We start from the raw sequence: 27,993 nt of genomic DNA, 5'->3' as shown, positions 1-27,993 counted from the left end.
GGTCGTAATGTTTGAGAAAATAATAAAACATCAACAAAAGTGTATGCATAAATTAAACCTTGCTCAACCTGTTCAAGCCACCACATACACGCTTGAGTATGCAGAAATATTTAGCCGAGATTAGTATGTTACAATGATTTTTATTTCAGAGCATCGTAGTTTTGCGGAAACGGAAAATACAAACAAAAAACTTATGATTTGCTGACGTGCAAAGCATGTGTACTCCACTTATGGAATATAATATAATTTGTTGTTTATTTATACCGATAGTTCAAAATGTACCACGGAATTATCCTAAGATAACATGGCGTAAAATAAGAAAAGACCGTAGCTCCACCTTCAAACAAATCCCCATTTTCTTTGCGGTGGGAGCCCAAAAAAGCTACCAAACAAACCGCATTCTCTCAAATTTTTTTGGTATGGTCCAGGTTGGCTACGCGGAGATCAGAGGATCGAGATTTTGTGAGAGCTTTTGGCTTGGATTTTTTTTTTGGCGGTTTCTTTGGCGGTCCGTGAATCATTTTTGTTGATGAAACATGTAAAATCACCCTACTCCGAATGATTGTTGATTCAAATTAAGCAAACAATTTTTGTTACGTGCTCAAAAGTAAAAAATAATCATTTGTGGTGCTTACCCGATCAGTCATAAAAGAAAACAAAAAGGTAGGCCCGCTTTCGAGACCCATCCCGCCGGACCTGCCTTCGTCGGGTGCAGGCGTGCATCCAACTCTTCCTTTCTGTTTCCGAAAATAAAGAAAACGTTGCACTCCGGAACGCAAACACACCGGCTTATACAAATTTAGAAACCTAAACAAGAACTTATTTCCTAAAATATAAACTTTTGAAAACCAATTTTAAAACGACCGATTTATATTCAGATTTGGAAAATATATGGAAACCAAGTGTTTCGTTAACAATAGATATTGCTGCAAAATCCCTTAGATTTAGATTTAGGAATATCCCTTCGATTTAGTATCAAGTCTTTTATCCATCTCTCTATAAATAGAGGTAGCTATTAGAGGTATCATCATCACGATCAAAGTAATACGCTTAAATAATCGCACTTGCAATACGCCAATATTCTTTCTTGTCTGCCACTTTATAATTATTTTCTTTCACGGAAGTTACAGCAAGCTTTTTGAAGAATCATGGGGAGAAAGAAGATAGAAATAGAAACGATCAATGACCCAAAGAAGAGAATAGTAACTTTTTCGAAAAGAAGAGGCGGTATCGAGAGCAAAGCTGCTGAACTATGCAAGTTATTTCCAGATATCATTGTCGGCATAATCGTATTCTCTCCTGGTGGAAAGGCTTTCACCTTTAGCAATTCTCCTCTAGGTGTCTGTAATATGGTTGAACGGTTCCTGAAAGAAGAAACCAAAGATAAGAAACAAGAAGATGGGAATGCCCACGAAGCTAAGAATTCAACTTATGTTCAGGAATGCACAAACAAGGCTGGTGCTGGAAGCCGGAGTGATAGATATTGGTGGGATAATATAGACATGGAAGAACTCGATTCTGTGGAAAAGTTAAAGTCTCTCGGAGAATCTTTGGAAAATTTGAAACAAAATCTGTCTGCAAGAAAAGAGAAACTTACTGCAGCAGCATTGTCAACATCGTCTTCAACAATTGAAGACACAATCATAGAAGACAGAATTGTGGAAGATGCCGCAACAAGTATTACTGAGAAGCATGAGGCTGGGAAGATATATTGCAAAGAGCATCCTAATCTTGATCTTAGTCTTAATCTTGGGTGGTAGCTTCATGAGTTGGCAACTCCCCCCTCTCACAGAATTGACATTGTAATATTATTGTTTTAAAAGTTTTCAGTTGAATTTGCATCATGCAAATATAGAAGCAACTACAATTGGTAGACAATTTTTTCTTTTTCTTTATTAGTTAATGATCTTCAATTCTTCATACAATCTGTAAATTCAATTTCAATAGAAAAAGAATCATCATTGTAAAATCAATGTGCACCGCTAAAATCTAATATAACTAAGCAAGTATTGTTAAAATAGATCCTCATCACCTGAATAACCTTGGCTTTTGATCTTTCTAACATCCGGTCAGTGCTTCCTTTGTAAGTTGGTTTTTGATGAGAGCTAAGTCCATAATTACACATAAGTGACCTGGGTTCTGCTTTAAAATTTGGAAACTCTTCCTTGCAAAGCCTGTCATAATGCAAAGCATGGCAGTGGCAGACTTCTGCAACAAAATTTGAAATATGTATCTGCTAGCAGGTCCACTGATGATCGGGTTGCCCTCTTCAGCATCTCTTCTTGGGCCTCAACCTTACCATCCTTAAGTAACAACGCACATGAAATACGAATCAGAATGATAGTTGCAAACATGGTAGACTACAAAAAACACATTAAAAAACATCCAAACCTCTTTTAAAAGTCAATTTAGAAAGATAAAACAATAATCTCCCTTATATTAGCTTAGACTCGTCTTGATTTAGATTATGAACCAGACATATGGCAGTAAACTATTATCGGAAGTTTTATCCTACTGCCAATAATCGCATCCGCAAAGAACACGATAGACTGCATTGTTGAATATGGTGATTCTAGGAAGCATCAGAAGCCACCATATATAGGTTACTTCATCAAGTATAATTTACAATTTGCACCAAGACCCAAAAGAGAACATTAGACAAGAAAAGCACTTACAGAGTATACAAACAGGATAACGAATAACTTGGAGAAAAATTCCAACTAAACAACACACGGATATGGTAATAGACAAAACAGCCCACGTATCCAGTCAATCGAGTAGGTGTTGGTTAATCTTCAATATAGAAATCACTAACAAGTTGGTTAGGATAAGAATAGGAAATACATGAAGTTCTAAGAATTAGAAGCTAGCTAAGTTTTAAGAAAAGGAAAGACATGTAATAAGGTAATAGGACTAGGAAAAGGAATTCATAGTTCTATATATATATATGTTCACCAAAGTTGTGGTTGATCATATGAGCAAGATTAGAGCTTGTGTTTAGTTTTGAGAGATTTTCTAAACATCAATAAAGAGAGTTGTCTTTATATAAGCTAAGTTTCATCTTGCAGTTGCCATTGATTGGTATCAGAGCTTGTTTCTGAGCCATGGAAAACGAAACCACCATTGTGGGTGCAAAACAGTTCACGCCACCATCAATACAAGTTCCAATCCTAAACGCCACAAACTACACAGTATGGGCCATGAGAATGAAGGTACTGATGAAAATCTACAAAGTTTGGGAAACAATTGATCCTGGTACATTGGACCCAGACAAAAACAATGTTGCCATTGGATTACTCTTTCAAGCAATACCAGAATGTCTTGTTCTACAAGTTGGTGAACATGAAACTTCAAAGAAAATTTGGGATGCAATAAAGGCACGTAATCTCGGAGCTGATCGAGTTAAAGAAGCCCGTCTGCAAACCTTAATGTCTGAATTTGAAAGAGTGAAGATAAAAGACACTGATACTATTGATATCTTTGCAGGAAAGCTATCAGAGATAGCCTCAAAAGCTGCGTCACTTGGACAATCCATTGATGAAGATAAACTGGTAAAGAAGTTTCTCAATAGTTTACCAAGATCCAAGAATATTCATATCATAGCTTCTCTCGAACAAGTCTTAGATTTAAAGAAGACTAGCTATGAAGATATAATTGGAAGATTGAAAGCGTATGAAGAGAGAATCCTTGATGAAGAAAACAATGGAGAAACTCAAGGAAAACTCTTGTACACAAAATCTTACCAACAAAACTCTGCGACAAGAGGAAGAGGTCGTGGAAGAGGTGGAAGAGGAAACAGAGGCCGAGAAAGGGGAGGAAGGTTTAACTCACAAGATAGAACAACAAGTCAGAATGATCAAAACCAAGGGAAAGAAAAGAAGGATAGATCAAACATTATTTGTTACAGATGTGATAAACCAGGACACTTCTCCTCTGTATGCCCTGAAAGAATACAAAAGATGGAAGAAACAAACAAGAATGAAACAAGGGAAGAAGATACAACTCTTTTCATGCACGAAGTTGTATTCTTAAACGAAGGGAAACTAATACCAAAGAACTACGAATCAAAGGATGGAGAAGAAGGAATCTGGTATTTAGATAATGGAGCCAGCAATCACATGACTGGTAAGAGACACTACTTTTATGAACTCAATGAGAAAATCAAAGGACAAGTGAAATTTGGTGATGGATCCTCTGTAGAAATTGAAGGGAAAGGATCAATTCTATTTCAGAGCAAGACCGGAGAACAGAAGCTTGTCACAAACATCTACTTCATCCCAAACTTACAAAGCAACATTCTAAGTTTAGGACAAGCTACAGAAGTTGGATGTGATGTTAGAATGCGACAAGATTATCTAACAGTTCATGACCCAAGTGGAAGACTTTTAGTTAGAGTCTCACGCTCACAGAATAGACTCTAAAAGATAAGTCTCATGATTGGAAGGCCATTATGTCTGAATATGAGACTGGAAGATCAGACATGGAAGGGCACGCAAAGTTAGGACACATAAGCTTTAGAACTTTAAAGGCAATGTCTCAGAACAAGATGGTTCGAGGGATACCACAGATAAACGATGAATCAAGGATCTGTGAATCATGTTTAGTTGGGAAACAAACGCGTCAAGGTTTTCCAAAAGCAACAACATTCAGATCCTCAAAGCCATTAGAGCTTCTTCATGCTGATTTATGTGGTCCTATTACACCACAAACCCTTGCAAATAAAAAATACATATTTGTTATTATAGATGACTTCTCAAGATATATGTGGTCTATTCTTATGAAAGAAAAGAGTGAAGCATTTGACAGATTCAAAGCTTACAGATTATTCAATCCAACAACGAAAAGAGTAATAGTGAGTCGAGATGTGGTATTCGATGAAAAAACAAACTGGAACTGGAAAGAAACTAATGATGGACCAAGTAGGGATCCAGGAATGTTTCACATGAGATGGGTTCAAGTAATTGATGAAGGCGAAGGACCCATAATCATCAATACCAATGGAAACAATGATGTTAATCAAGAAGAAGAAGAGAATAATGAAAACACTGAGAATAACGAAGAAGTAGAAGAAGAAGAAGAAGAGATCGATGAAATAACTCAACCCATTCCACTGCGAAAATCAACAAGACGGATACAAAAGCCACAGTATCTGGAGGATTATGTTCTTCAAGCTGCAGAAGAATGTGAGATTATGCTACTTTCTGTTAATGATGAACCAAGGAATTTTCAGGAAGCAAAGGTCTCGACTAAATGGACACAAGCATGTAAAGAAGAAATTATTTCAATCAACAGAAACAAGACTTGGTTTCTAGTTGATAAGCCAGGTGGGGTAAAAGTGATTGGTCTTAAGTGGATCTTCAAAATAAAACGGAATGCTGATGGTACTGTCAACAAATATAAGGCAAGACTTGTAGCTAAGGGATACGTTCAAGAATCAGGCATAGACTTTGATGAAGTTTTTGCACCAGTTGCTAGACTAGAGACAATTCGTCTCTTAATAGCAGAAGCAGCATCAAACTCATGGGAAATTCACCACTTAGACGTTAAGACAACATTCTTACATGGTGAATTGCGAGAAGATGTGTATGTTGAACAACCAGAAGGTTTTGAAGTAAAAGGACAAGAGCATAAGGTTTATAAGTTATCAAAAGCTCTATATGGTCTAAGACAAGATCCTCGAGCCTGGAATACAAAGTTAGATCAAATCTTAAGAGAAATCAGATTTTTTAAGTGCTCTAAAGAAACATCAGTATACATAAGAGAAGAAAAGGGAACGCTTCTTGTGATTGCAGTCTATGTAGATGATCTATTTTTGACTGGAAACTCCCTTAAGGTGATCAATGAGTTCAAGAGAGAAATGTCATCAAAGTTTGAGATGTCAGACCTCGGAAAACTCACTTATTACCTTGGCATAGAAGTCCATCAAGGAGTAGATGGGATTCAGATTAAACAAGAAGCTTATGCAAGGATAATTATGAAAGAAGCAGGACTTGAAACTTGTAATCCAACAAGAATTCCAATGAAATTTGGACTGGAAATTTCAAAAGCACAAGAGGAGCCTGAGATTGATCCAACAAGTTATAGAATAAATGTTGGATGCCTAAGATACTTATTACATACAAGACCAGATTTGGCTTTCTCTGTGGGAGTAGCAAGACGTTATATGCAGAGTCCACGCAAGTCTCATGGTGATGTAATAAAGCAGATATTGAGATATCTAAGAGGAACAATCAGCCGTGGATTGAAGTATGGTCGAGGAGGATCAAAAGGAATTGTTGGGTATAGTGACAGCAGTCATAATATTGACCAAGATGATGGAAAAGGTACAACTGGTCATATATTTTATCTAGGAGAAGCACCTATTACATGGTGTTCACAGAAGCAAGACACTGTAGCCCTCTCATCCTGTGAAGCTGAATTCATGGCCGCAACAGAAGCAGCTAAACAATCAATATGGCTTCAAGAACTGTTGGGTGAAATAAAAGGAAGAGAACCTGAAAAAGTTCTCATCAAGATTGATAATAAGTCTGCAATTGCACTCACTAAAAATCCAGTGTTTCATGGGAAGACGAAACACATTCACAAAAGGTATCATTTCATACGAGAATGCATCGAGAAAGAGGTCATTAACGTAGAACACATACCTGGAACTGAGCAGAAAGAAGATATAATGACAAAGGCATTAGCTCGGATCAAGTTTGAAGAAATGAGCCAACTGATTGGAGTACAAGATATGTCACGGGTAAGGTTGAAGCTTAACGGGGAGAATGTTGGTTAATCTTTAATATAAAAATCACTAACAAGTTGGTTAGGATAACAATAGGAAATACATGAATTTCTAAGAATTAGGAGCTAGCTAAGTTCTAAGAAAAGGAAAGACATGTAATAAGGTAATAGGACTAGGAAAAGGAATTCATAGTTCTATATATATATACTCACCAAAGTTGTGGTTGATCATATGAGCAAGATTAGAGCTTGTGTTTAGTTTTGAGAGATTTTCTAAACATCAATAAAGAGAGTTGTCTTTATATAATCTAAGTTTCATCTTGCAGCTGCCATTAGTAGACTCTAGTCAGAAAGGGGAGGATGCTCCGGCATCGTACTCACCACCTGAGAAGTCTCTAACTGTAGAATCTTAGTACTCTGGCTCAAATTAGTGAAGGGTGACTGGATCCTTGGAAAGGCATCTTAGACATGACTTATGGGAATAGACCAAACCTAACCAACCATATTACTGGTGGCTCATGATGAATATACAACTACAAGAACCAGTAAAAGGAAAAGATACTAATACATAGCAAAGAGCAAGAAACAGATCTATAAGTCTAGAGAACCTATTTCACAAAGACTAAACTGCACAACTATCTCAACTTCATAACAACAGAAGTTCACAATAGATCGATGCATAGATAAGCATTAAACGAATTTTAACCTTACTGGTAAGTCATAAGTGGTAACATGTTATATGCTTCTCAAAGTTCATAATAGAGACCAATTTCATGTCCCTCTTATTGAACCAATAAGATGTAAGAGAAATAAAGAGAGAACCTGGTTGCACCTGGTCCAACAGTGGAGGCTCTAACCCTCCACAAGAACAGCATGTATAGAAACAAAAGAACAAACCTTGATGTGGGCTTCAGATAACAAATTAGCAATTAAGAACCCTCCACAAATAGAGAGACCGAAGAAGATTTGAAACATCAATTGTTAATCAATTGGGATAATCAAACATTAGCAAGAGATACGATATAATGATGAGCATGCTATCATGTTCTTGAATAGAAATCATTCCAGCCATCGAACGCATAATCTCACACATCTGTGAAGATCTTTTTCCTTAGATAAATACTAAGATATAATCATGTCTGGTATATATACACCTTCGACTCTACTTCATCACCATCAACAGATCAACTTCCTCATACATAAGACAGTGCATAAAAGATTATCATAATCTGCAATATCATACTGCGAATGATCATTTTCAAACCCATCTAGATTTACCCAGTATTTTGATATTCAACCTCCATCTCAAAGATATTAGAGCAATTTGTCAAATTGCTATCCCTTAGAATAAAATTAAAATCACCCCTGCACATTCCGAAATACAGAATATTCTCATACTTACACTTCATTTCAGCATCACTGTTTATCAGGCAAAAAATGGCAAACATTTTAGTTCTTCCGCATCAATTCAAGCAATTTTTCAAAAAGAAAACACCAGAAAAATGGAATGCAATACTCGTAGTAGAATATCTCCACAGTCTCCAAGAACTTGATTCCGAGGAATAAATCTCAATCTTATAATCTTATCACATTCACTCTCTCAATTCTCCAAATGCAGACAATTTTATAGCCAAGTGATCTAAGTGGATCAAATGCTAAACTAACACAAGAAACGAAACCGATACAGAATCCAAACATTCAAGGCTTGGGTTTCAAAAGGGGCATTGTTAAAACTACCATTATTGACATCAATGATGAAAAAAAACATATTTTGGATCTAAAACTGAGGGTGATGATGATGATGATGATGATGACCGGTAAAAAATCAATCCAGATACATTTGGAGGATTATTGAATACAGTGATATTGGATGAAATGATAATCAGAGATGAGTGATAACCATTGTTTTGATAAGGGAGAGATTTTTCGAATCTGAACTAAGAGGATGAAGATGATAAGTCATCAAATGTTACCTGAGGCTGAATTCTTATGGACTTTGAAACCATCCTGGAATAACCAAAGCTTCTGCTGAAGAAAATAATTTGAGAAAATAGAACTTTGCTTTCTAAAATTTGTTAGGAAACTCCGTCTCAGTGATGAGTCAATAGTCAAAGTCTATCTGAAGTAAGTCAATGTATTTAGGCTCGTGCTAAGCTCATAGTTTGCACTTGCAGTATGGGTTACCACCCGAGGGGCGAGCATGGGCCGGTATGCGAAGGTTTCCATCTCTTCCGCATCAAATGCAATTCATTCGGGATTAAATTTAGCATCGGCATCCAATCAATCATCTAACGGATTTACATCAAATACGGACTGGATGCAAATAATCTGATAGATTCGTTTTATAATTAATATTTTTAGTAGAGAAAAATAAAGACAAAGAAAATGACTATGTCAATTTAGACCTGTAAAACAAGAACACCTACCTCATTTCAGTACGGAGAATTAACCAATATAGATGCTTAGACACCACAACATCATGTCAATGTTCTGTCACAAGCAATGTTATCGATCTCGGCCATTCTCGCAGAGAATTTCGTTTTCGGTGCTGAAGCGAACAAGATGCTCGATATCACCGAGACGAAATATGACCAGAAACTTTTCCTGAGTCGGCCGACATGAAGCCGAGACGAATCAGCTGAAAAAGGGAAGTTTGGAAAATTTAGTTGAAATAAATCCCTAGGGATTAGTCCTGTGGTGCTTCAAGATTCAACTTTCAACATGGTGCCACATCATTATGAATCATCTCCCACCCCTTGCAGTGGTTCAACATTCTCCGTAGAAGCTCCAAACATAAAGACACTGAGTGACCAACAATTTGGCGCTTCCTCCTGAGCACCAACTGATTAGTCGCCTGACCTAGTCAACTTGGTTAAAGCCCTGAATCATTGGTCGCTCCTGGATTACCCCTGAAACCGACAACAAACTCGATCTCAATCACTTCTTTTCTCCATTTTTTTATTCTAAATACAAAACCTAGATTATGCATGTTCAATTCGTGGGGGTCACTGAAGTTAAGAATAACTAATTTACTATTGCATGTGTTGCCAAATTTCAAATGTCGTACTATCTTGTGTTCAATTTATAACCCATGAAATTTATTTATCACTTCTAGCTAACTCTATGGAGTTGAGTATCTGCTCGCCGAACCTTCATTTCCAACCAGAATAAGAATTATCAATAAGAATATGAATTACGTCGTATGAGTGTAAATGGAGTGTAGCTTAAAAAAGATCAAAAAAATATTTAACGAGAGTGACTGATGGTTTGGCGCTCAGATGGGCCGCAGAATGCTTAGTCGCTCGGCGCCGTACCGTTAGCCACTCACAAGCATATTCGAAGATAATATCCCATGAGGCGCCAAACCATTGGTCAATAAAGCAAGTTTTTGAGTGTCAAACCATTGATCGCTCTTATGTTCAATCAAGATTGCGTTTATGTTGATTAAATGCTTTGGTCACACTTTTGTAACGGTTCCAATGTTGAATTTTGAAGGTCTATAAGGGAAAGCCTAAAAGGCTAATAACTCGATTAGTTCTTCACTTTTTCTTCTTCTGAGTCTCAGATTCACTCCAAAAGCCGATAAAATCACCTCTATCTCGGATGCATCATCAATTCATCGTGTGTATTTGATGAGCTTAAAGCTTCAATTCCTATTTTACTGTAGTCGAGGTACTATTTCGCTATCAACGTTTCTCTCGGTTTACATATAATCTTCTTCGTATGTGATTTCTTTTCTTTCTTAATTAATCATTTGTCTGCAAATCACTATCTCTGTTCGATTTAAGGTTTAGGGTCGGTTTTGTTTTCTTATAATGTTTATGAAAATTTAAGAAAATCATGCTTAATTAACTTTTGATAAGTTCAACTTTGGTGATACAATTTTCCTCATGGATAATAACTTCAATCAATAGTCTTGACCCTGTTACAACTAATAAGGAGTAGTCTAAGAGTAGTAATGAAAAGGTGACTTTTGATTAAATTAGCTAGTTCAGCGAACAATTTTCTTACAACCGTTAGAGCGTTGCCCGGTTGATCACACCAAGTGTTGGTTTTGTAACGCCCCAACCTAATCACCATTTAGCTAATAGGATTACAACCTAATTGAAACATCAAATCTAGATTATCGATTTTAAGAATCATAATAACATAAAATACCAATAACAAAACCCCAAACTCTATCATTGGAAGCCTTTTATATCTTATAATTACTAGACCTGATATTACTTTTAGTGTTGGTTGTTGTGCTAGATTTTAGGCTAATCCAAAGGAATCTCATCTTGCAGCTGCAAAGAGGATCATACGATATATTCAACATACTAGCGGGTATGGTCTATCATATACTTTTGATACTAACACTGATCTTACTGCCTATTCAGATGCAGATTGGGAAGGATGTGTTGAAGACAAAAAAAGTACTTCGGGGGGATTTTACTATGTTGGGTTAAATCTTGTGGCTTAGCATAGCAAGAAACAAAACTCACGATCCATGTCTACATGCGAAAAAAGAATACATTGTTGCAGGTTCGTGTTGTACTCAACTTCTATGGATGAAACAAATGCTTGATGATTATGGAATTGACTCTGGTATAATGAAGATCTTTTGTGACAACTCAAGTGCGATTCACATCAATGAGAATCTTGTTGAGCACACAAGAACTAAGCACATTGATATAAGGTATCATTTTATTAGAGATCTCTATGAAAATGGTATCATCAATATGGAATTTGTGCCTTCAGAACAACAATTGGCTGATATCCTCACCAAACTTTTAGACACTGCTACGTTCCAACACTTACGGCAGTCTATAAGTGTTGTTTTGGTTCATTAGTTCTCTATCCTTTTCCCCTGGACTCATTCATATCTTTTGGGAAATCAAGGCTTAGAACGCCATTGTATTGTTGTTTCAATTTCGTATTTTTTCTACATAGATAACAATTCTGTTCAGTATCAAAGTATTCTTTTAAGTCATTCTTTTCTTGTGAAAGTAAGGCCGCTCTTGTTATTCCTTTGGGAGTGACATTTTATGGGAGAGAGTTCTTATTTGAACTTGTGCTTAATTGCCATATCTTTGTAGGGAGTGCGGCTGTGGAATATTATAGAGGTTATCTTGTATCTTTATAAACTCCTTGATGAATGCATTTAGCTTTGGCTATATGATAGCATCTAAACAAGTTGATATGTTTTTCTCTTTTTTTCATGAAGTATCTCTATGGAAATTTCATTAGGATCCCACTAGTTTTCGTACCTTTGCCAATTTATATTGACAAAATGTGGGAGAATTAATGTGTAGTTCACACTACAAATACATATGGTTTACGGATCATTATGTAAGGGGGGGGGGGGGGGGGGTGGTTTTCATATGAGATGAAGTATTGACTAAGGGGGAGTGATACATATCATCATAGTATTATTGCCAAAGTTGTGATACAATTGAACTTTAATGTTGTGTAATAATACTATGACACTGTATAACAATGATTAAGAGTTATTATTTTCTCATTGTTATAGCTACGAATCTTCAACAACGATGATGCTGAGTTGAACACATTTAGAATCATTGGAGTACTTGGAAGTGACGAATATTTCGAGCAATGTTGGAGAACCAAGGAGATCAAGCATTTGGATGAGAAGCTACAAAGTTTATTTATTTTGTAATCCATATGTATTGATAGTTTTGTCACTAAAATTGACAAAGAGGGAGATTGTTAGAGCATTGCTCGGTCAAACTCGCAAGCATTGATATCTCAAGCTTGTTTGTCAAGTTTAGTTGCCAAAACTATAAGTCTTGATTTCTAGTCTACTTACAGCTAAGTCTCGGATTAGGATAGTAAGTGTAGTTGAGCTTCAGACTCCACGACGTTCATCGAATGAAGACGAAGAACTACTCAAGGGAACTTGTGGAGCTTCATCAACAAAAGGTATGTGGAGACCTGAACTCATTGATCACTCAAAAGTCTATATACTATATCTCCTATTGGAGACAAAAAGTCATATTGCTATATAGACTTCAATTATAAATATTTGGTATATCGAGTTGAGTTTATCTCGCTTATCTATTTCTCGAAATGTGTGTTGGTAAGCTTTCGCTTTAACAAAGTTTATCTTTTATTCTTGACAAAAGTCAAAAGATGATCATGTGAAAATTGCCTTGTAACATCTTACATGATTTGTGTGAGACAGTCATTTGATGTAGACTCAAAATGTTTCGTATTAATCATTCGACCACTTGAAAATTTCTTTGAAGATAATAGTTTGTGTGAGACAGTTATTTTCGTATTCCAAGAATGTTTCAATGATTGGAATGAGGGTTTAGTACATGTAACCATGTTTGGATATAAACATAGTGTGTATTCACATTTGTGTAAAGTCCAAAACCGAGAACCATGGTATGCATACCTGTACGCGTACTGGCTGGTTGTTGGAAGTCCGGGAACTATGTATGCGTACACGTACGCGTACTGGCGTAACCAAACTCAGTCCGACTAATTAGGTATGCGTACCTATTTGCATACTTAAGTAGGTTATGTTCTAAAATCGGTTTGTTCATGAACTAATACATTTATATAATAAGGAACGCATTTTTTTGCAAACCGTGGCTATAATGTTCATGAAATGATTCGAGTGAGTCAAAATCGATTTTGCTGCAATTGTGTCTTGTATACTTCTATGAGAATATAAACAATTGAAAAACTCTCTAACTAGTTTCATTTGAGTCATTTGAACTAGTTATGATAAAGATGAATAAGGTTGATATGAAAGTGCCTCATATGGATAATCATTGGTTAACAATTGTTGAACCAACTAAGTATACAAGTTTAGGTATGGTTACCCTTATCTAAATGACGGTACATTTCATTTGTGTATAACAACCTAAGTTCGATCTAACGGTTGAAATATATTAGCTTGAATATAATCAGGTTTTCATCTAACGGTGAATATTGATTGCAAACCCTGATTCGGAGACTATATAAAGGAGAACTCTAGCAACTGGGAAACCTAATCCCCACACCTCCTGTGTAAAATTAGTTGCGAATAGAGTCGATTCTCCTTTAACCTTATGTTTTTCACGAAACCCTGTAGGTTAACGACTTAAAGACTTCATTGGGATTGTGAAGCCAGACCCAACCATTTCTCTGTAGTTGCGCGTTCTGATCTTGTTGTTTTCCATCGTGATTGAATACTATATTCTTTAAGATTTGCTCGAGATTTATTCTCTGATAGGCAAGATTGAAAAGTAGTCACAAACATCTTCGTCTCATCGTTTGTGATTCCAAAATATCGTGTTTCGTTAATCGATTAAGACTATTGTGAGGTGATTGATATTTATAGGCTATTCTTCGGGAATATAAGTCTGGTATATCAATTGGTTCATGTTCACCTTGATTTATCAAAAGACGGAACAAAACTCATAGATATATCTGTGGGAGACAGATTTCTCTATTCAATAGACTTTTCTGTATGAGATAGATTTGTTTATCAAATCTTCGACTTTGGGTCGTAGCAAATCTTAATTGTGGGTGAGATCAGCTAAGGGAATCAAGTGCGCAAAATTCGGCGTGGTTCAAGAGGCATAAGGAACACAACTGTACCTTGATCAATGTGATATTGATTAGGTCTCAACTACATTCCAATCCGAAGTTATCTTGGTAATAGGCTAGTGTCTGGAGCGGCTTAATACAGTGTGGTGTTTAAATCTGGACTAGGTCCCGGGGGTTTTCTGCACTTGCGGTTTCCTCGTTAACAGAACTTCCGGTGACTGTGTTATTTCTTTTCCGCATTATATTTTGTTATATGATTGAAATATCACATGTTGTGCGTTGAATCGATCAATTGGTGAATACAACCTTTGGTTGTTGATTGAAATTGGTTGATCCTTGAACATTGGTCTTTGGTATCGTTCAAGTTGTTTTACATAATAATCAGGCTCACGGATTTCTATCTATTTGATTTGTTGATTACATTGTGAAACAGAGATACGAACTCTTGGATATACTTTTCTCGAGATTGAGTCTGACTGTCTAGTTGGTTCTCTCGAAAGTATATTGGAGTTTGTCCACACAGATTGCTAAGATAAATATTGGCTGTGGTTGTTTGACCCCCTCTTTCTCAATTGGTATCAGAGCAGGAAAACACGTTTAAGACCTCATAAGTAGTGTTTATAGCGATCTGACTATATGGACAACAAAGTATCTATAAACGCACCAGGATTTAACTCTAATCTTAGAGAAAGTTCTGATGAGCTTGTTATTCTCTGGAAAAAGTTAGATGAACAAATCCGGATCAATTCTGATCTTGTTGCAGAAATTGCAATGTAAAAGGATTTGAAGTCTGTCAAAGTTCCTTCAATGGATTTGAATAACTTCTCTATTTCTTCCCTGAAGAATGGTCACAAGTCAAGTGACAAACGAGGTTTAGGCTTTGTGAAACCTGATGGGACTCAGAACTACTCAAACAAGATTAAAGATGTTGGTCCATGTATGTTCTGTGACTCTCACAATCACTTTCAACATACTTGTACATCTTTCCGGAAAAGTTTAAAGGTTGCAAGTAATCTTCATAAGAAAGTTGGACAACTATTTACTTCTCTAAAAAGGTGTACAAAACTAACAAGAGATTCTAAACGGGATAGTAGTGTTAGTATGGGAGCTTTTTCTCTAAAATCAACATCGCTCTTTCAATGGTTTCTTGACAGTGGATGTATCCGACACATGACTGGTGATCTCTCGTGGTTAGTCAATTCAAGCGACTTTTAAAGAGGTCCTGTAACTTTCTGAGATGAGAGTTGTTTCTACATAAGCAAGAAGGGGACGATCAAACTTCCCGGCGTTCCTGAAATCCATGATGTAGTATACGTTAAAGGTATGAATGCAAACCTTCTTTCCATTAGTCAAATTTGTGACAAAGGACATAGAATTGTCTTCAATGCAAATGGATGTGACATTGTGGACAAAACTGGAAAAGTAATTTTTCAGGGAACTCGTGGTAAAAATAATTGTTATCTTCTTGATACTCAGTTCAGTAACTATTGCAATTTGACTAAGGTGGAATCTACACATCTTTGGCATGAGAGTTTTGGTCACATCAATTATCGCCTTCTAACTAAGATAATTAATAAACAACTTTTTAGAGGCGTTCCCAAAATCAATGCAAAGATTGATGGTGTCCGTGGTGCTTGTCAAAAGGGTAAACAAATGAAAGTTCATCATATATAAATCATCTCGAGATATTCTCACTAAAGATCTACTTGATTTAATTCATATGGATCTCTTCAAACCAATTCAACGACCTACTGTTGCTGGTAAGAAGTATGCTTTAGTTATGGTAGATGATTACACCAGATTCACTTGGATGGATTTTTTAGCTCATAAGAATTAAACCCTTGATGAATTCAAGATTATTGTTAATAGAATCCAAAATGAACAAGGTCGCAAACTAAAGAAAATTAGAAGCGACTGTGGAACTGAATTAAAAGACACTAAGGTGTTTGGATTTTGTGACAAACTGGGGATTATTCAATAATACTCACCACCTATTACTCATTCAAGCTAATGGAGTTGCAGAAATAAAGAATAGGAACATTCCGGAAATGGCCAGGGTAATGTTCCATAACAAAAACTTACCTGTAAGATTTTGGGGAGAAGCTGTTTTCACAGCATGCTATTTGATCAACCGTGTCTACCTACGGTCGAAAACCCTAAACACTCCTTATGAGTTGTGGTACGGTAGGAAACCCAACTTACATTATCTCAGAGTGTTCGGAAGTAAGTGTTACATTCTGAAAGATCGAGAACAGAGAGGGAAATTTGATACTAAAAGTGATGAAGGTATCTTTCTTGGCTATGCTTCTGATAGTCGTGGTTTTCGAGATTCTAATCTCAGAACCCAAGTCATGATGGAATCTTCCAACGTCATCATTGATGATCTAAGTAACTTTCATCATGATGATCCTCCTGCTGAATTGCCTCCAACTAAGACAATTGAGAAAGTCAAAGAAATCACAGGATCAGTTGAAGTTGTCCCAACGGTTACTGATCCTGATATTTCTAGTGACGAGGAGAAAAGCATTGATCAGGCTACTGCTGTTGAACAAGAACGTGTCCCTCCAAGACATCTCTGGGTTCAAAGGAATCATGGTTCCCAACAGTATTATTGGAGGAAGCGATTCTACTGCAAAGACAAGAGGACAACTTCAAAATATTTGCAATTTTGGTTGTTATCTTTCACAAGTAGAACCGAGAAATATTGATGAAGCTCTTAGCGATCCCTTTTGGGTGAATGCAACGTATGAAGAGTTAAATCAATTTCAAAGACAAGATGTATGGGAGATAGTACCTTGTCCTTCCAATATCAATATTGTTGGTACCAAATGGATATTCAAGAACAAGTCTGATGAATTTGGTACAATTGTCAGAAATTAAGCTAGACTTGCCGCTCAAGGATATTCACAGACTGAAGGTTCGACTTTGAAGAAACCTTTGCTCTTGTGGCACGCCTTGAGTCCATTCGGTTGTTATTAGACCATGCTTGTTTTCTTAAGGTTAAGCTGTTTCAAATGGACATAAAATCCGCGTTTCTAAGCGGAAATTTAAAGGAAGAGGTCTATGTCGCTCAACCTAAGGATTTTGAAAATCCTGATTTCCCAGATCATGTCCTTAAGCTCAAAAAGGCATTATATGGGTTAAAACAAGCACCTCGTGCCTGGTTCGAACAACTAACTACTTCCCTTCTTATGAAAGGTTTTTCGAGAGGAGGAGCTGATAAAACCTTGTTTAACCAATGGAGTGGGAAAGATGTTGTCATTACTCAAGTATATGTAGATGATATCATCTATGGATCAACTTCTGAGAAACTTGTAAAAGAAATTTAAGTCTCTCTTGGCAAGGAATTTGAAATGAGCAATGTTGGTGAATTAAAGTTCTTTTGAGGATTACAAATTCAACAACATAAGGATGGAATTTACTTATCTTAAGAAAAATATGCCAAGGATCTTGTATCAAGGTTCATTCTTGATAAGTCAATTACAAAACTGACGCCTATCCCCACTACTGGTAAATTACATCGAGATGAGAAAGGAGTAAATGTGGATCAAAAACTTTATCGATCTATCATTGGAATCCTTTTATATCTTAAAGATACTAGACCTGATATTGCCTTTAGTGTTGGTTGTTGTGCTAGATTTCAGGCTAATCCAAAGGAATCTCATTTTGGAGATGCAAAGAGGATCATACGATATATTCAACATACTAGCGGGTATGGTCTATCCTATACTTTTGATACTAACACTGATCTTACTGCCTATTCAGATGCAGATTGGGAAGGATGTGTGGAAGACGGAAAAAGTACTTCAAGGGGATTTTACTATATTGGGTTAAATCTTGTGGCTTGGAAGAGCAAGAAACAAAACTCACAATCCATTTTTACATGCGAAGCAAAATACATTTTTGCAGGTTCGTGTTGTACTCAAATTCTATGGATGAAACAAATGCTTCATGATTATGGAATTGACTCTGGTATAATGAAGATCTTTTGTGACAACTCAAGTGCGACTCACATCACTGATAATCCTATTGAGCACTCAAGAACTAATCACATTGATATAAGGTATCATTTTGTTAGAGATCTCTATCTAATGCGAGTGACTCCTCAACCCTTTCTTTGTATCATCAATATGGAATTTTTGCCTTCAGAACAACAATTGGCGGATATCCTCACTAAACCTTTTGATACTGCTACGTTTCAACACTTACAACAGTCTATAAGTGTTGTTTTGGTTCATTATTTCTCTATCCTTTTTCCCTGGACTCATTCATATCTTTTGGGAAATCAAGGCTTAGAACGCCAGTGTAGTGTTGTTTCAATTTCGTATATTTTTCTACATAGATAACAATTCTGTTCAATATCAAAGTATTCTTTTAAATCCTTCTTTTCTTGTGAAAGTAAGGTCGCTCTTGTTATTCCTTTGGGAATAACATTTTATGGGGAAAAGTTCTTATTTGAACTTGTGCCTAATTTCCATATCTTTGTGGGGAGTGTGACTGTGGAATATTATATGGGTTATCTTGTATCTTTATAAAATCCTTGATGAATGCATTTATCTTCGGTTATATAATTGCATCTAAACAAGTTGATATGTTGTTCTCTTTTTGTCATGAAGTATCTCTATGAAAATTTCATTAGGATCCCACTAGTTTTCATAGCTTTGCCAATTTATATTGACAAAAAGGGGGAGAATTAATGTGTAGTTCACACTACAAATACATATGGTTTACGGATCATTATGTAAGGGGGGGTGGTTTTCATGTGAGATGAAGTATTGACTTAGGGGAAGTGATACATATCACCGTAGTATTGTTTTCAAAGTTGTGATACAATTGAACTTTGATGTTGTGTAATAATACCATGACACTGTATAACAATGATTAAGAGCTATTGTTTTCTCATTGTTATAGCTACGAATATTTAACAACGATGATGCTGAGTTAAATAAATTTAGAATCATTTGAGTACTTGGAAGTGACGAAGATTTCGATTAATGTTGAAGAACCAAGGATATCAAGCATTTGGATGAGAAGCTACAAAGTCTATTTATTTTGTAATTCATATGTATTGATAGTTTTGTCACTAAAATTGACAAAGGGGGAGATTGTTAGAGCACTGCTTGGTCGAACTTGCAAGCGCTGCTATCTCAAGCGTGTTTGTCAAGTTTAGTTTCCAAAACTATATAAGTCTTGATTTCTATTCTATTTATAGCTAAGTTTCGGATTAGGATACTAAGTGTAGTTGAGCTTTAAACTCCACGACATTTATCGAATGAAGACGAAGAACTACTCAAGGGAACTTATGGAACATCATCAACAAAAGGTATGTGGAAACCTGAACTCATCTATCACTCAAAAGTCTATCTACTATATCTCCTATTTGAGATAAAAAGCCGTAGTGCTATATAGACTTCAATTATGCATATTTGGTATTTCGAGCCAAGTTTATCTCGCTTATCTATTTCTCGAAATTTGTGTTGGTAAGCTTTCGCTTTAACAAAGTTCATCTTTTATTAATCATGTGAAAATCGCGTTGTAACATCTTACATGATTTGTGTGAGACAGTCATTTGATATATACTCAGAATATTTCGTATTGATCATTCGATCACTTGAAAATTGCTTTGAAGCTAATAGTTTGTGTGACACATCTATTGTCGTCTTCCAAGAATGTTTCAATGATTGAAATGAGGGTTCTACTGTAACCATGTTTGGATATAAACATAGTTTGTATTCACATTTGTGTAAAGTCCAAAACCGAGAACCATGGTATACGTACTTGTACGCGTACTGGCTGGTTGTTGGAGGTCAGGGAACTAAGTATGCGTACCCATACGAGTACTGGCGGAAGTTCAAGTTCCATGAATTTCTGCTGGAGTTTGGAAGTGTGAAATGGTGTGCGTACCCGTACGCATACTAGCGTAACCAAACTCAGTCCGGCTACTTAGGTATGCGTACCTGTTTGCATACTTAAGTAGGTTATTTTCTAAAATCTGTTTGTTCATGAACTAATACATTTATATAATAAGGAATGCAATCTTTTACAAACCGTGGCTATAATGTCCATGAAATGATTCGAGTGAATCAAAATCAATTTTGCTTCAATTGGGTCTTGTATACTTCTATGATAATATGAACAATTGAACAACTTTCTAACTAGTTTCATTTGAGTCATTTGAACTAGTTGTGATAAAGATGAATAAGGTTGATATGAAAGTGCTCATATGGCTAACCATTGGTTAACTATTGTTGAACCAACTAAGTGTACACGTTTAGGTACGGTTATCTTTATCTAAATGACGGTAATTTTCATTTGTGTATAACAATCTAAGTTCGATCTAACGGTTGAAATATATTAGCTTGAATCTAATCAAGTTTTCATCTAACGGTGAATATTTAACGCTTTGTTACCAAGGTAACATTGATTGCAAACCCTGATTTGGAGACTATATAAAGGAGAACTCTAGCAACTGGGAAACCTAATCCCCACACCTCCTATGTGAAATTTGTTGCGGCTGGAGTCGATTCTCCTTTAACCTTAGGTTTTTCACGAAACCTTGTAGGTTAACGACTTAAAGACTTCATTGGGATTGTGAACCAGACCCAACTGTTTCTCTGTAGTTGTGTTCTGATCTTGCTGTTTTCTATCGTGATTGAGTACTATCTTCTTCAAGATTTTCTCGAGATTTATTCTCCGGTAGGAAAGATTGAAAAGTATTCACAAACATCTTCCTCTCATCGTTTGTGATTCCACAATATTTTGTTTGGTTAATCGATTAAGATTATTGTGAGGTGGTTTATATTTCTAGGCTGTTCTTAAGGGATATAAGTCCGGTATATCAATTGGTTCCTGTTCACCTTGATTTAATAAAAGATGAAACAGAACTCATAGGTATATCTGTGGGAGACAGATTTATCTATTCAATAAACTGTTCTGTGAGAGACAGATTTGTTATCAAGTCTTAGACTTTGGGTCGTAGCAATTCTTTGTTGTGGGTGAGATCGGCTAAGAGAATCAAGTGCGCAGAATCCGACTTGGTTCAAGAGGCGTAAGGAACGCAACTGTACCTTGATCAGTGTGAGATTGATTAGCGATCAACTGCATTCCAGTCTGAAGTTAGCTTAGTAGTAGGCTAGTGTCTGTAGCGACTTAATACAGTTTGTTTTTCAAATCGGGACTAGGTCCCCAGGTTTTGCAGCATTTGTGGTTTCCTCGTTAACAAAACTTCTGGTGTCTGTGTTATTTCTTTACCGCATTATATTTTGTTATATAATTGAAATATCACAGGTTGTGCGTCGAATCGATCAATTGGTAAATCCAACCTTTGGTTTTTGATTGAAATTGATTGATCCTTGAACATTGGTCTTTGATACCGTTCCAGTTGTTTCACATAATAATTAGGCTCACAGATTTCTATTTGTTTGATTTGCTTATTACATTGTGAAACAAAGATACAAACTCTTGGATATACTTTTCTTGAGATTGAGTCTGATTATCTAGTTGATTCTCTCGAAAGTATATTGGAGTTTTTCCATACAGATTGCTAAGAGAAATATTGGGTGTGGTTGTCAGACCCCTGCTTTTTCACCTTATCTCCCTATATTTTCCTTTTCTGCATGGAAACTCTTTCTGGAACTCTCATTCATGCTGAGGAATTGGGTCTTATCATTGGAATCAAGATCTGCAAGACTGCACCCTCCATCAACCATATTCCTTTTCTTGATGACTATATGTTCTTTTGCAAAGCCAACAAGATTGAAGCCCAGAACATTATAGATATCCTAAATATTTATGGAGAAACCTCTGGCCAGCTCATCAACTTCAACAAATCTGGAGTCTTTTTCAGTAAATACGCTAACCCAAATCTTATCCTTACCATCATCAACATTATGGGTATTCAAGTGCTTCAGCTAGATGAAAATTATTTAGGCTCCCTTCTATTTACTCACAAAAGCAAAATCAACTCTTTCAAGCCTGGTGTTGACAAGCTAAAGATAAGACTCTCCAGCTTGAAAAATGTCCCCTTAAATCCTGTTGGGAGGGAAGTCCTCATCATATCTGTCACTTATACAAATATTATTTACCATATGAACTTCTTCAGGATTCCAAAACAAACCTGCCAGGACCTCAACAAACTTCAAAGGGATTTCTTCTGGGGAAAAATCTTGGAAAACCCCAAAGGTTACTACCCAAAATCCTGGACTGCAGTTTGCAAACCCAAAGAACTGGGAGGATTAGGCTTCATGATATGTAACTCTTCAATAGCTCTATGATCACCAAAATTGTCTGGAGACTAGAGAAGGATAAAGATTCTCTTTGGTACCAACTAATGGATGCAAAGTATCTAATTGGCAGAAATGTGCTTATTATGGACATCAAACCAAAAGATTGAGACTCCTGGATATGGAAAGGCATCTTAGAAGTCATTAGCAACATTCAACAACATTGTGCCTGGAGAATTGGTAATGGTAGGAAGATCAAAATTTGGGATGATATCTGGATTCCAAATATCCCATCAAGACTCAACAAACCTACAAATTGCCCACATTTCATTGAGACAGTTGAAAATCTTCTTTTACCTAATGGAAATTGGGATGATATTCTGGTACAAACCTCTTTCAATCCCCATACTGCTCAGGACATTCTAGCCCTGGATACTCACCTAGGGGAGGAAGACAAGATTCAGTAAACCTAAATGACACAGGAAAGTTCTCTGTCAAATCCCTCTACAAGGCCAAGATGGATAATCTCTACAGAAATAATACTACAACAAGAAATTGCGGAGCAATCTGGAATATGGATATTGCTCAAGTTATTAAGATTTTTATTTGGAAATGTGCACATGAAATCCTACCCACCAATGCTAAAACAGCTAGCATTCTGCACTACATTGATCCTTTAGGCCAAATATGCAAAAATGGGGAGAAAACAATGACACACATGTTCCTAAACTGTCATGCTGCCACTTCTGTATGACAGGAAATCATTGGTCCCTCTCATGATCAGTTTGATAACACTACAAACTTCATGGACTGGTTGAAATCCTGGTATCTGCCTGGGGCTGCCAGTAAAAACTGCAATACTTATGCTACCGCATGCTGGTTCATATGGAATGCTATGTGTGACCTGGTTTTCAGTCATATTCAACCAAATGCCAGGCAAGCCTCCAACTGTATAAGGAAACACTTATGCAATCATAACATAATTCATCATTTACCAGACCATATTATGATTACTTTCTCTCCAAATACTGGAGAGCCTGAAACAACTGTGAAAGATAACAGTGCTCCTTACTCTCTGAACCAGTATCCTAGAGTGGATTATGGCATAATCATAAAGATATGCACGCACAAGGACCCTGAGGGTTTGATATATTTTTCTTCTCTAACTATTATTGGATTTTGCAGGAAACCCCATTGGTATCAGAGGACATCCAGGATACTCTGGAGTTTGGGGAGCAACAGGATGAGCAGACTTATCTTTTGAATGAGACAAAGAAATGCAACACACTAATGTAGAAATACAGGATGAATCCATGGAAATCCTGGTCCGTTTTAAGTTACTGTATCACAAAGTTGTCAAAAGAAGATTTCACCTGAGCTATCATGAAAAAATAAGCTCTGAAGAAGAAGACAATGCCACCAGAATCAACTCGGTTACTTTTATTTTTAATTAGTCTCAAAGTTACCTATAAATTTCAGAATTTAGATATACTCTTAATATTGCACTATCTTGTAAGAACAATGTTGGCAGGACTAGTGGCACAGCACCCCCAACAGTATGTATATAATGTATTGGCCTTGGGCTCTTTTTTCGCCCGAGTTTTTCTATATATAAAAAAAGTGACGACACTGAAGTACTGAACCTCCAGGACGAAGACAAGGTGTATGTGGTGGGGTCTACGGGGCCAAAATTCGTACTATCATCTCCGGCAGCAAGCCCATGCCCTCAAAAGAAAAGGAAAAAAACTCGTTCTTTTTCATACTGCAACTTTTGTGTTCCCAGCTAATGTTTTTAGAAATTTATCTTCTGATTTCAGTTTTCCATGCTTTCCTGTCCTTCAACACTTCGATTACTTCAATACAAATTATTATGGCCTTCTTCTTCATCATCATTATCAAAATACCACAACCCTTTCTTCATCTTCATATCCTCCTTCTCTTCCCAACCACCGCTGCCACCACAAACAGAATTAACTCAAAGTGAAACTTCTATCACAACAATCTGCAATCTAGTAAATCAATCTTACAGTTCATATCAATCTGACTCATCATCAACAATGCCCAAGCTTTTGAATCTTCAAATTGATCCATCTGTTTTAACCCCAGAACAAGCAATTACAGTCATTGCTTCTCTAATCAATAATTCAGGTCCTATGGTAGCTTTGAGTTTCTTTTATTGGGCAATTAGAATTCCTCAATACCGCCATTTTATGCGTTTTTATATCACTACTGCTTCTTCATTTATCCAGTCTGGTCATCCTGATAAAGCTCATGAAGTTTTAAGATATATGGTTGCCAGTTTTTATGAGATTGGTAAATTGGATTATGCTATTAACATGGTTTTTGAGATTCATAACCTGGGTTTACCTCCAAATGTTCATACATTGAATTGTATACTGAGGTTTGTTGTTGAATCTAGTTTAATGAAGTTAGCAGAGAATGTGTTTGTTGAAATGTCTGATAGAGGTGCTTCTCCTAATGCTTGCACTTATAGGACTATGATAATTGGTCATTGTAGAGAGGGTATTAGTATTTCAGTAGTTGAAAAGTGGGTTAATGAAATGATGGAGAAGGGGTTTGTATTGGATAATGTTGCATGTACTGCAATGGTAGATTTGTTTTGTAAGAAAGGATCAGTAGATAGAGTTTTCAGGGTTTTTGAGAGAATGTGTGAGATGGGTTCTCCTCCAAATGTGATAAATTACAGTGCTTTGGTTAACCAGTTATGTAAACGAGGAAGTATTAAACAAGCTTTTGAAGTTTTAGAAGAAATGGGGAAAAGAGGTTGGAAACCAAATGTTTATACACATACAGCTTTGATTGATGGTTTATGCAAGAAAGGTTGGACAGAGAAAGCATATAAGTTGTTTTTGAAGCTCGTTAGAAGTGAGAATTACAAGCGGAATGTTCATACTTTTACAGCAATGATCAGTGGCTATTGCAAAGAGAAGAAACTAGATAGAGCTGAAATGTTATTTAGGAGAATGCAGGAACAAGAATTGGCCCCAAATACTAATACTTATACTACTCTCATTGACGGGCACGCTAAAGTAGGCAATTTTTTTAGAGTGAATGAGTTGATGGAACAAATGGTGGAAGAAGGTTGTAACCCCAATATATGTACTTACAATTCACTCGTTAATGGTCTATGCAAAAAGGGTGATTTACAGGAGGCTTATAGGATGCTTGAAATTGCATTTGAAAGAGGACTTCGAGCTGATCACATCACATACACCATACTAATTTCTGAGCATTGTCGAAGATCTGACACTACGAAAGCCATGGAGGTTTTCAGTAAAATGATCACTGCAGGCTGTTGTCCTGACATTCATACTTACAATTCCTTAATCGGAGCATTTTGCAGGCAAAGAGATGTGAAAGAGGGAGAAAGGTTCTTAAAGGAAGCCCTTAATCAGGGTATGGTTCCAACGAAACAATCTTATACGTCATTGGTATGTGGGTATTGTAGAGATGGAAATTCTGGTTTAGCATTGGACATCTTTCAAAGAATGTCAAAGAAGGGCCCTGCAGCTGATTCACTTACATATGGGGCTTTAATAAGCGGTCTTTGTAAGGAATCAAAGCTGAAAGAGGCGCGAATTCTTTATGATTCCATGGTAGACAAAGGATTATCTCCTTGTGAAGTTACTCCAATAACAGTAGCTTACGAGTATTGTAAGCTAGAAGATTCGGTTACAGCAATGGCTGTTTTGGATAAGTTAGATACGAGGTTGTGGATTAGAACAGGAAAAACATTGGTAAGGAAACTTTGTTGTGAAGGGAAAGTTGAAATGGCTGCTGAATTCTATCATAAACTATTGGATAAAGATCGGAATGCCGATCCTGTTATTTACGCAGCATTCAAGACTGCCTGCTACGAAAGTAATAAGTATTCGATTGCTTCAGGAATTTCAGAAAGGATCTCTAAAGAAGGTTTTTCTGTTGCAGTTGTTCCTCACAGTGTGGAGAGACCCCCAAGAGAATCTCTACCGTTTGTTAAAGCTAGCTGAAGGTAAAACATGATGTTAAAAGTAGTCCTAACATATACATACTGTATTTGAGCTGCATTTTAAACTCATTGTTTTGACTGGAGTTAGATGCAAAATTTATTTACTACATAAAAATTGATTTATTTACTGTTATATATATTCAAAATATGAATTTGTACAAGAAAGACAAACTAAAATCAAGAAATCACTACAGAAACAATCATATCCATTAAGGATCAAGAAAAAATAGTCCTAGTGTTTTTGGGTTCTCTTATTGTATTTTTCTTTGAGCCACTGAAACCCGAAAGTTGCACCTTCTTTAACTTTCTTAGCACTTGTTATCGCCACTTCTTTAGTCTTTTCCAAACCATCTCCAACTTTTTTCCCATATTTGTTAGTTCCATCACCACCACCACCAAGGGTCAGAAATTTCCTGTTCTTCTTCTTGTTTTCATATACAGGATCCGGGTTGTTGTAATCCCATTGATCAGCCCATGATGCACTATACGAGTTGTTTCTTTCCATACCTTTTTAGACACCGAAATCCTGGCGATGATCACTTTTAGCTACAGAAAAAATAAGGTTTACTGAAGAGGAAGTGAGGCTAGTTGTTTTTTAGAGTCCAGAAAAATATAAAAGTTCTGATTATGGAGTTAGAGTAGTTTGTTGAATGAGCCTTAAAAGGTTATTTATATATTCAGGTGTTGGCTTGATTTTTCAGCTTTGACAATAAAATCAACTGCCGTGTTCAAATCGAACTCTTGTTTATATAGACTAAAAAAAACACTTCTAGAACACTGTCGAACGAAAAGCCTACCATTATACCATCCACCCCGATAATCTCATGCTCCATCCATGGGTTTTTTACTTTTCTACTTTTGCCTGAAAAAAGAAAGTATATACTGTATTTGGGGTGACGTACAAATGAGAACATTTTCGAAGCCAGGTGGGTGGGCTACTCGTTTCTCCACTCTGGTAAAGCCCAGATGGAACATTTTGAAAGTGATTTTTTTTTAGGGATCATGGTTTTTTTGAGGGGACCATGGTTTTATTAGGCCACCTTTCCTATAGTTATAAGAGGTGTCCTAAAGCGTTGAAATGACTAACCTATCCTTATTCTAATTTAATTTAAAACCAACCTAATAACCACCTATATGTATATAAATATAACCACCACCTCCTCCCACCACCACCACCACCTCCGATTATCACCACCACCAACCACCCATTACCACCACCACCTCTGATTACCACCACCACCAACCACCATCACCTCTATATATAGCTTAATTTAAAACATTAACAAAGATATTCTCACAAACCCATTACTTGTCATTCGTTTTTGGTTGAATAAATGAGAAGTAATCACCAAAATGAGTTGAAAATGGAAGTTGCAGAGAGGTTTAATGGAGGTTTTTTTTTCCAGAGAAAAGTTCGGTTACGTCGCAAAAAACAAGTCTCAGTCGAACTTTTAGTTCGGTTACGTCGCAAAACGTTCGGTTTCGTCACAAAAA

At 36.5% G+C, this 27,993-nt stretch overlaps 2 protein-coding genes across 2 annotated transcripts; both read left to right on the top strand.

Annotated features, from left to right (window-relative positions):
* Positions 1-1,148: 1,148 nt before the first annotated feature.
* Positions 1,149-1,760, top strand: LOC113351576 (agamous-like MADS-box protein AGL29). The gene has a single exon (XM_026595534.1). It carries the CDS (start codon positions 1,149-1,151, stop codon positions 1,758-1,760), a length of 612 nt encoding a protein of 203 aa, XP_026451319.1.
* A 22,476-nt stretch (positions 1,761-24,236) lies between these two features.
* LOC113348327 (pentatricopeptide repeat-containing protein At4g19890-like) lies at positions 24,237-26,632 on the top strand. Its single transcript, XM_026592049.1, has one exon. The coding sequence runs from the start codon at positions 24,314-24,316 to the stop codon at positions 26,498-26,500; it is 2,187 nt and encodes a 728-aa protein (XP_026447834.1). The 5' UTR covers positions 24,237-24,313; the 3' UTR covers positions 26,501-26,632.
* The last annotated feature ends 1,361 nt before the right edge of the window (positions 26,633-27,993 follow it).

The sequence above is a fragment of the Papaver somniferum genome, chromosome 2, assembly GCF_003573695.1.
Source record: "Papaver somniferum cultivar HN1 chromosome 2, ASM357369v1, whole genome shotgun sequence".
Taxonomy (NCBI): Eukaryota; Viridiplantae; Streptophyta; class Magnoliopsida; order Ranunculales; family Papaveraceae; genus Papaver; species Papaver somniferum.
This window is presented reverse-complemented; position numbering and strand designations above follow the sequence as displayed.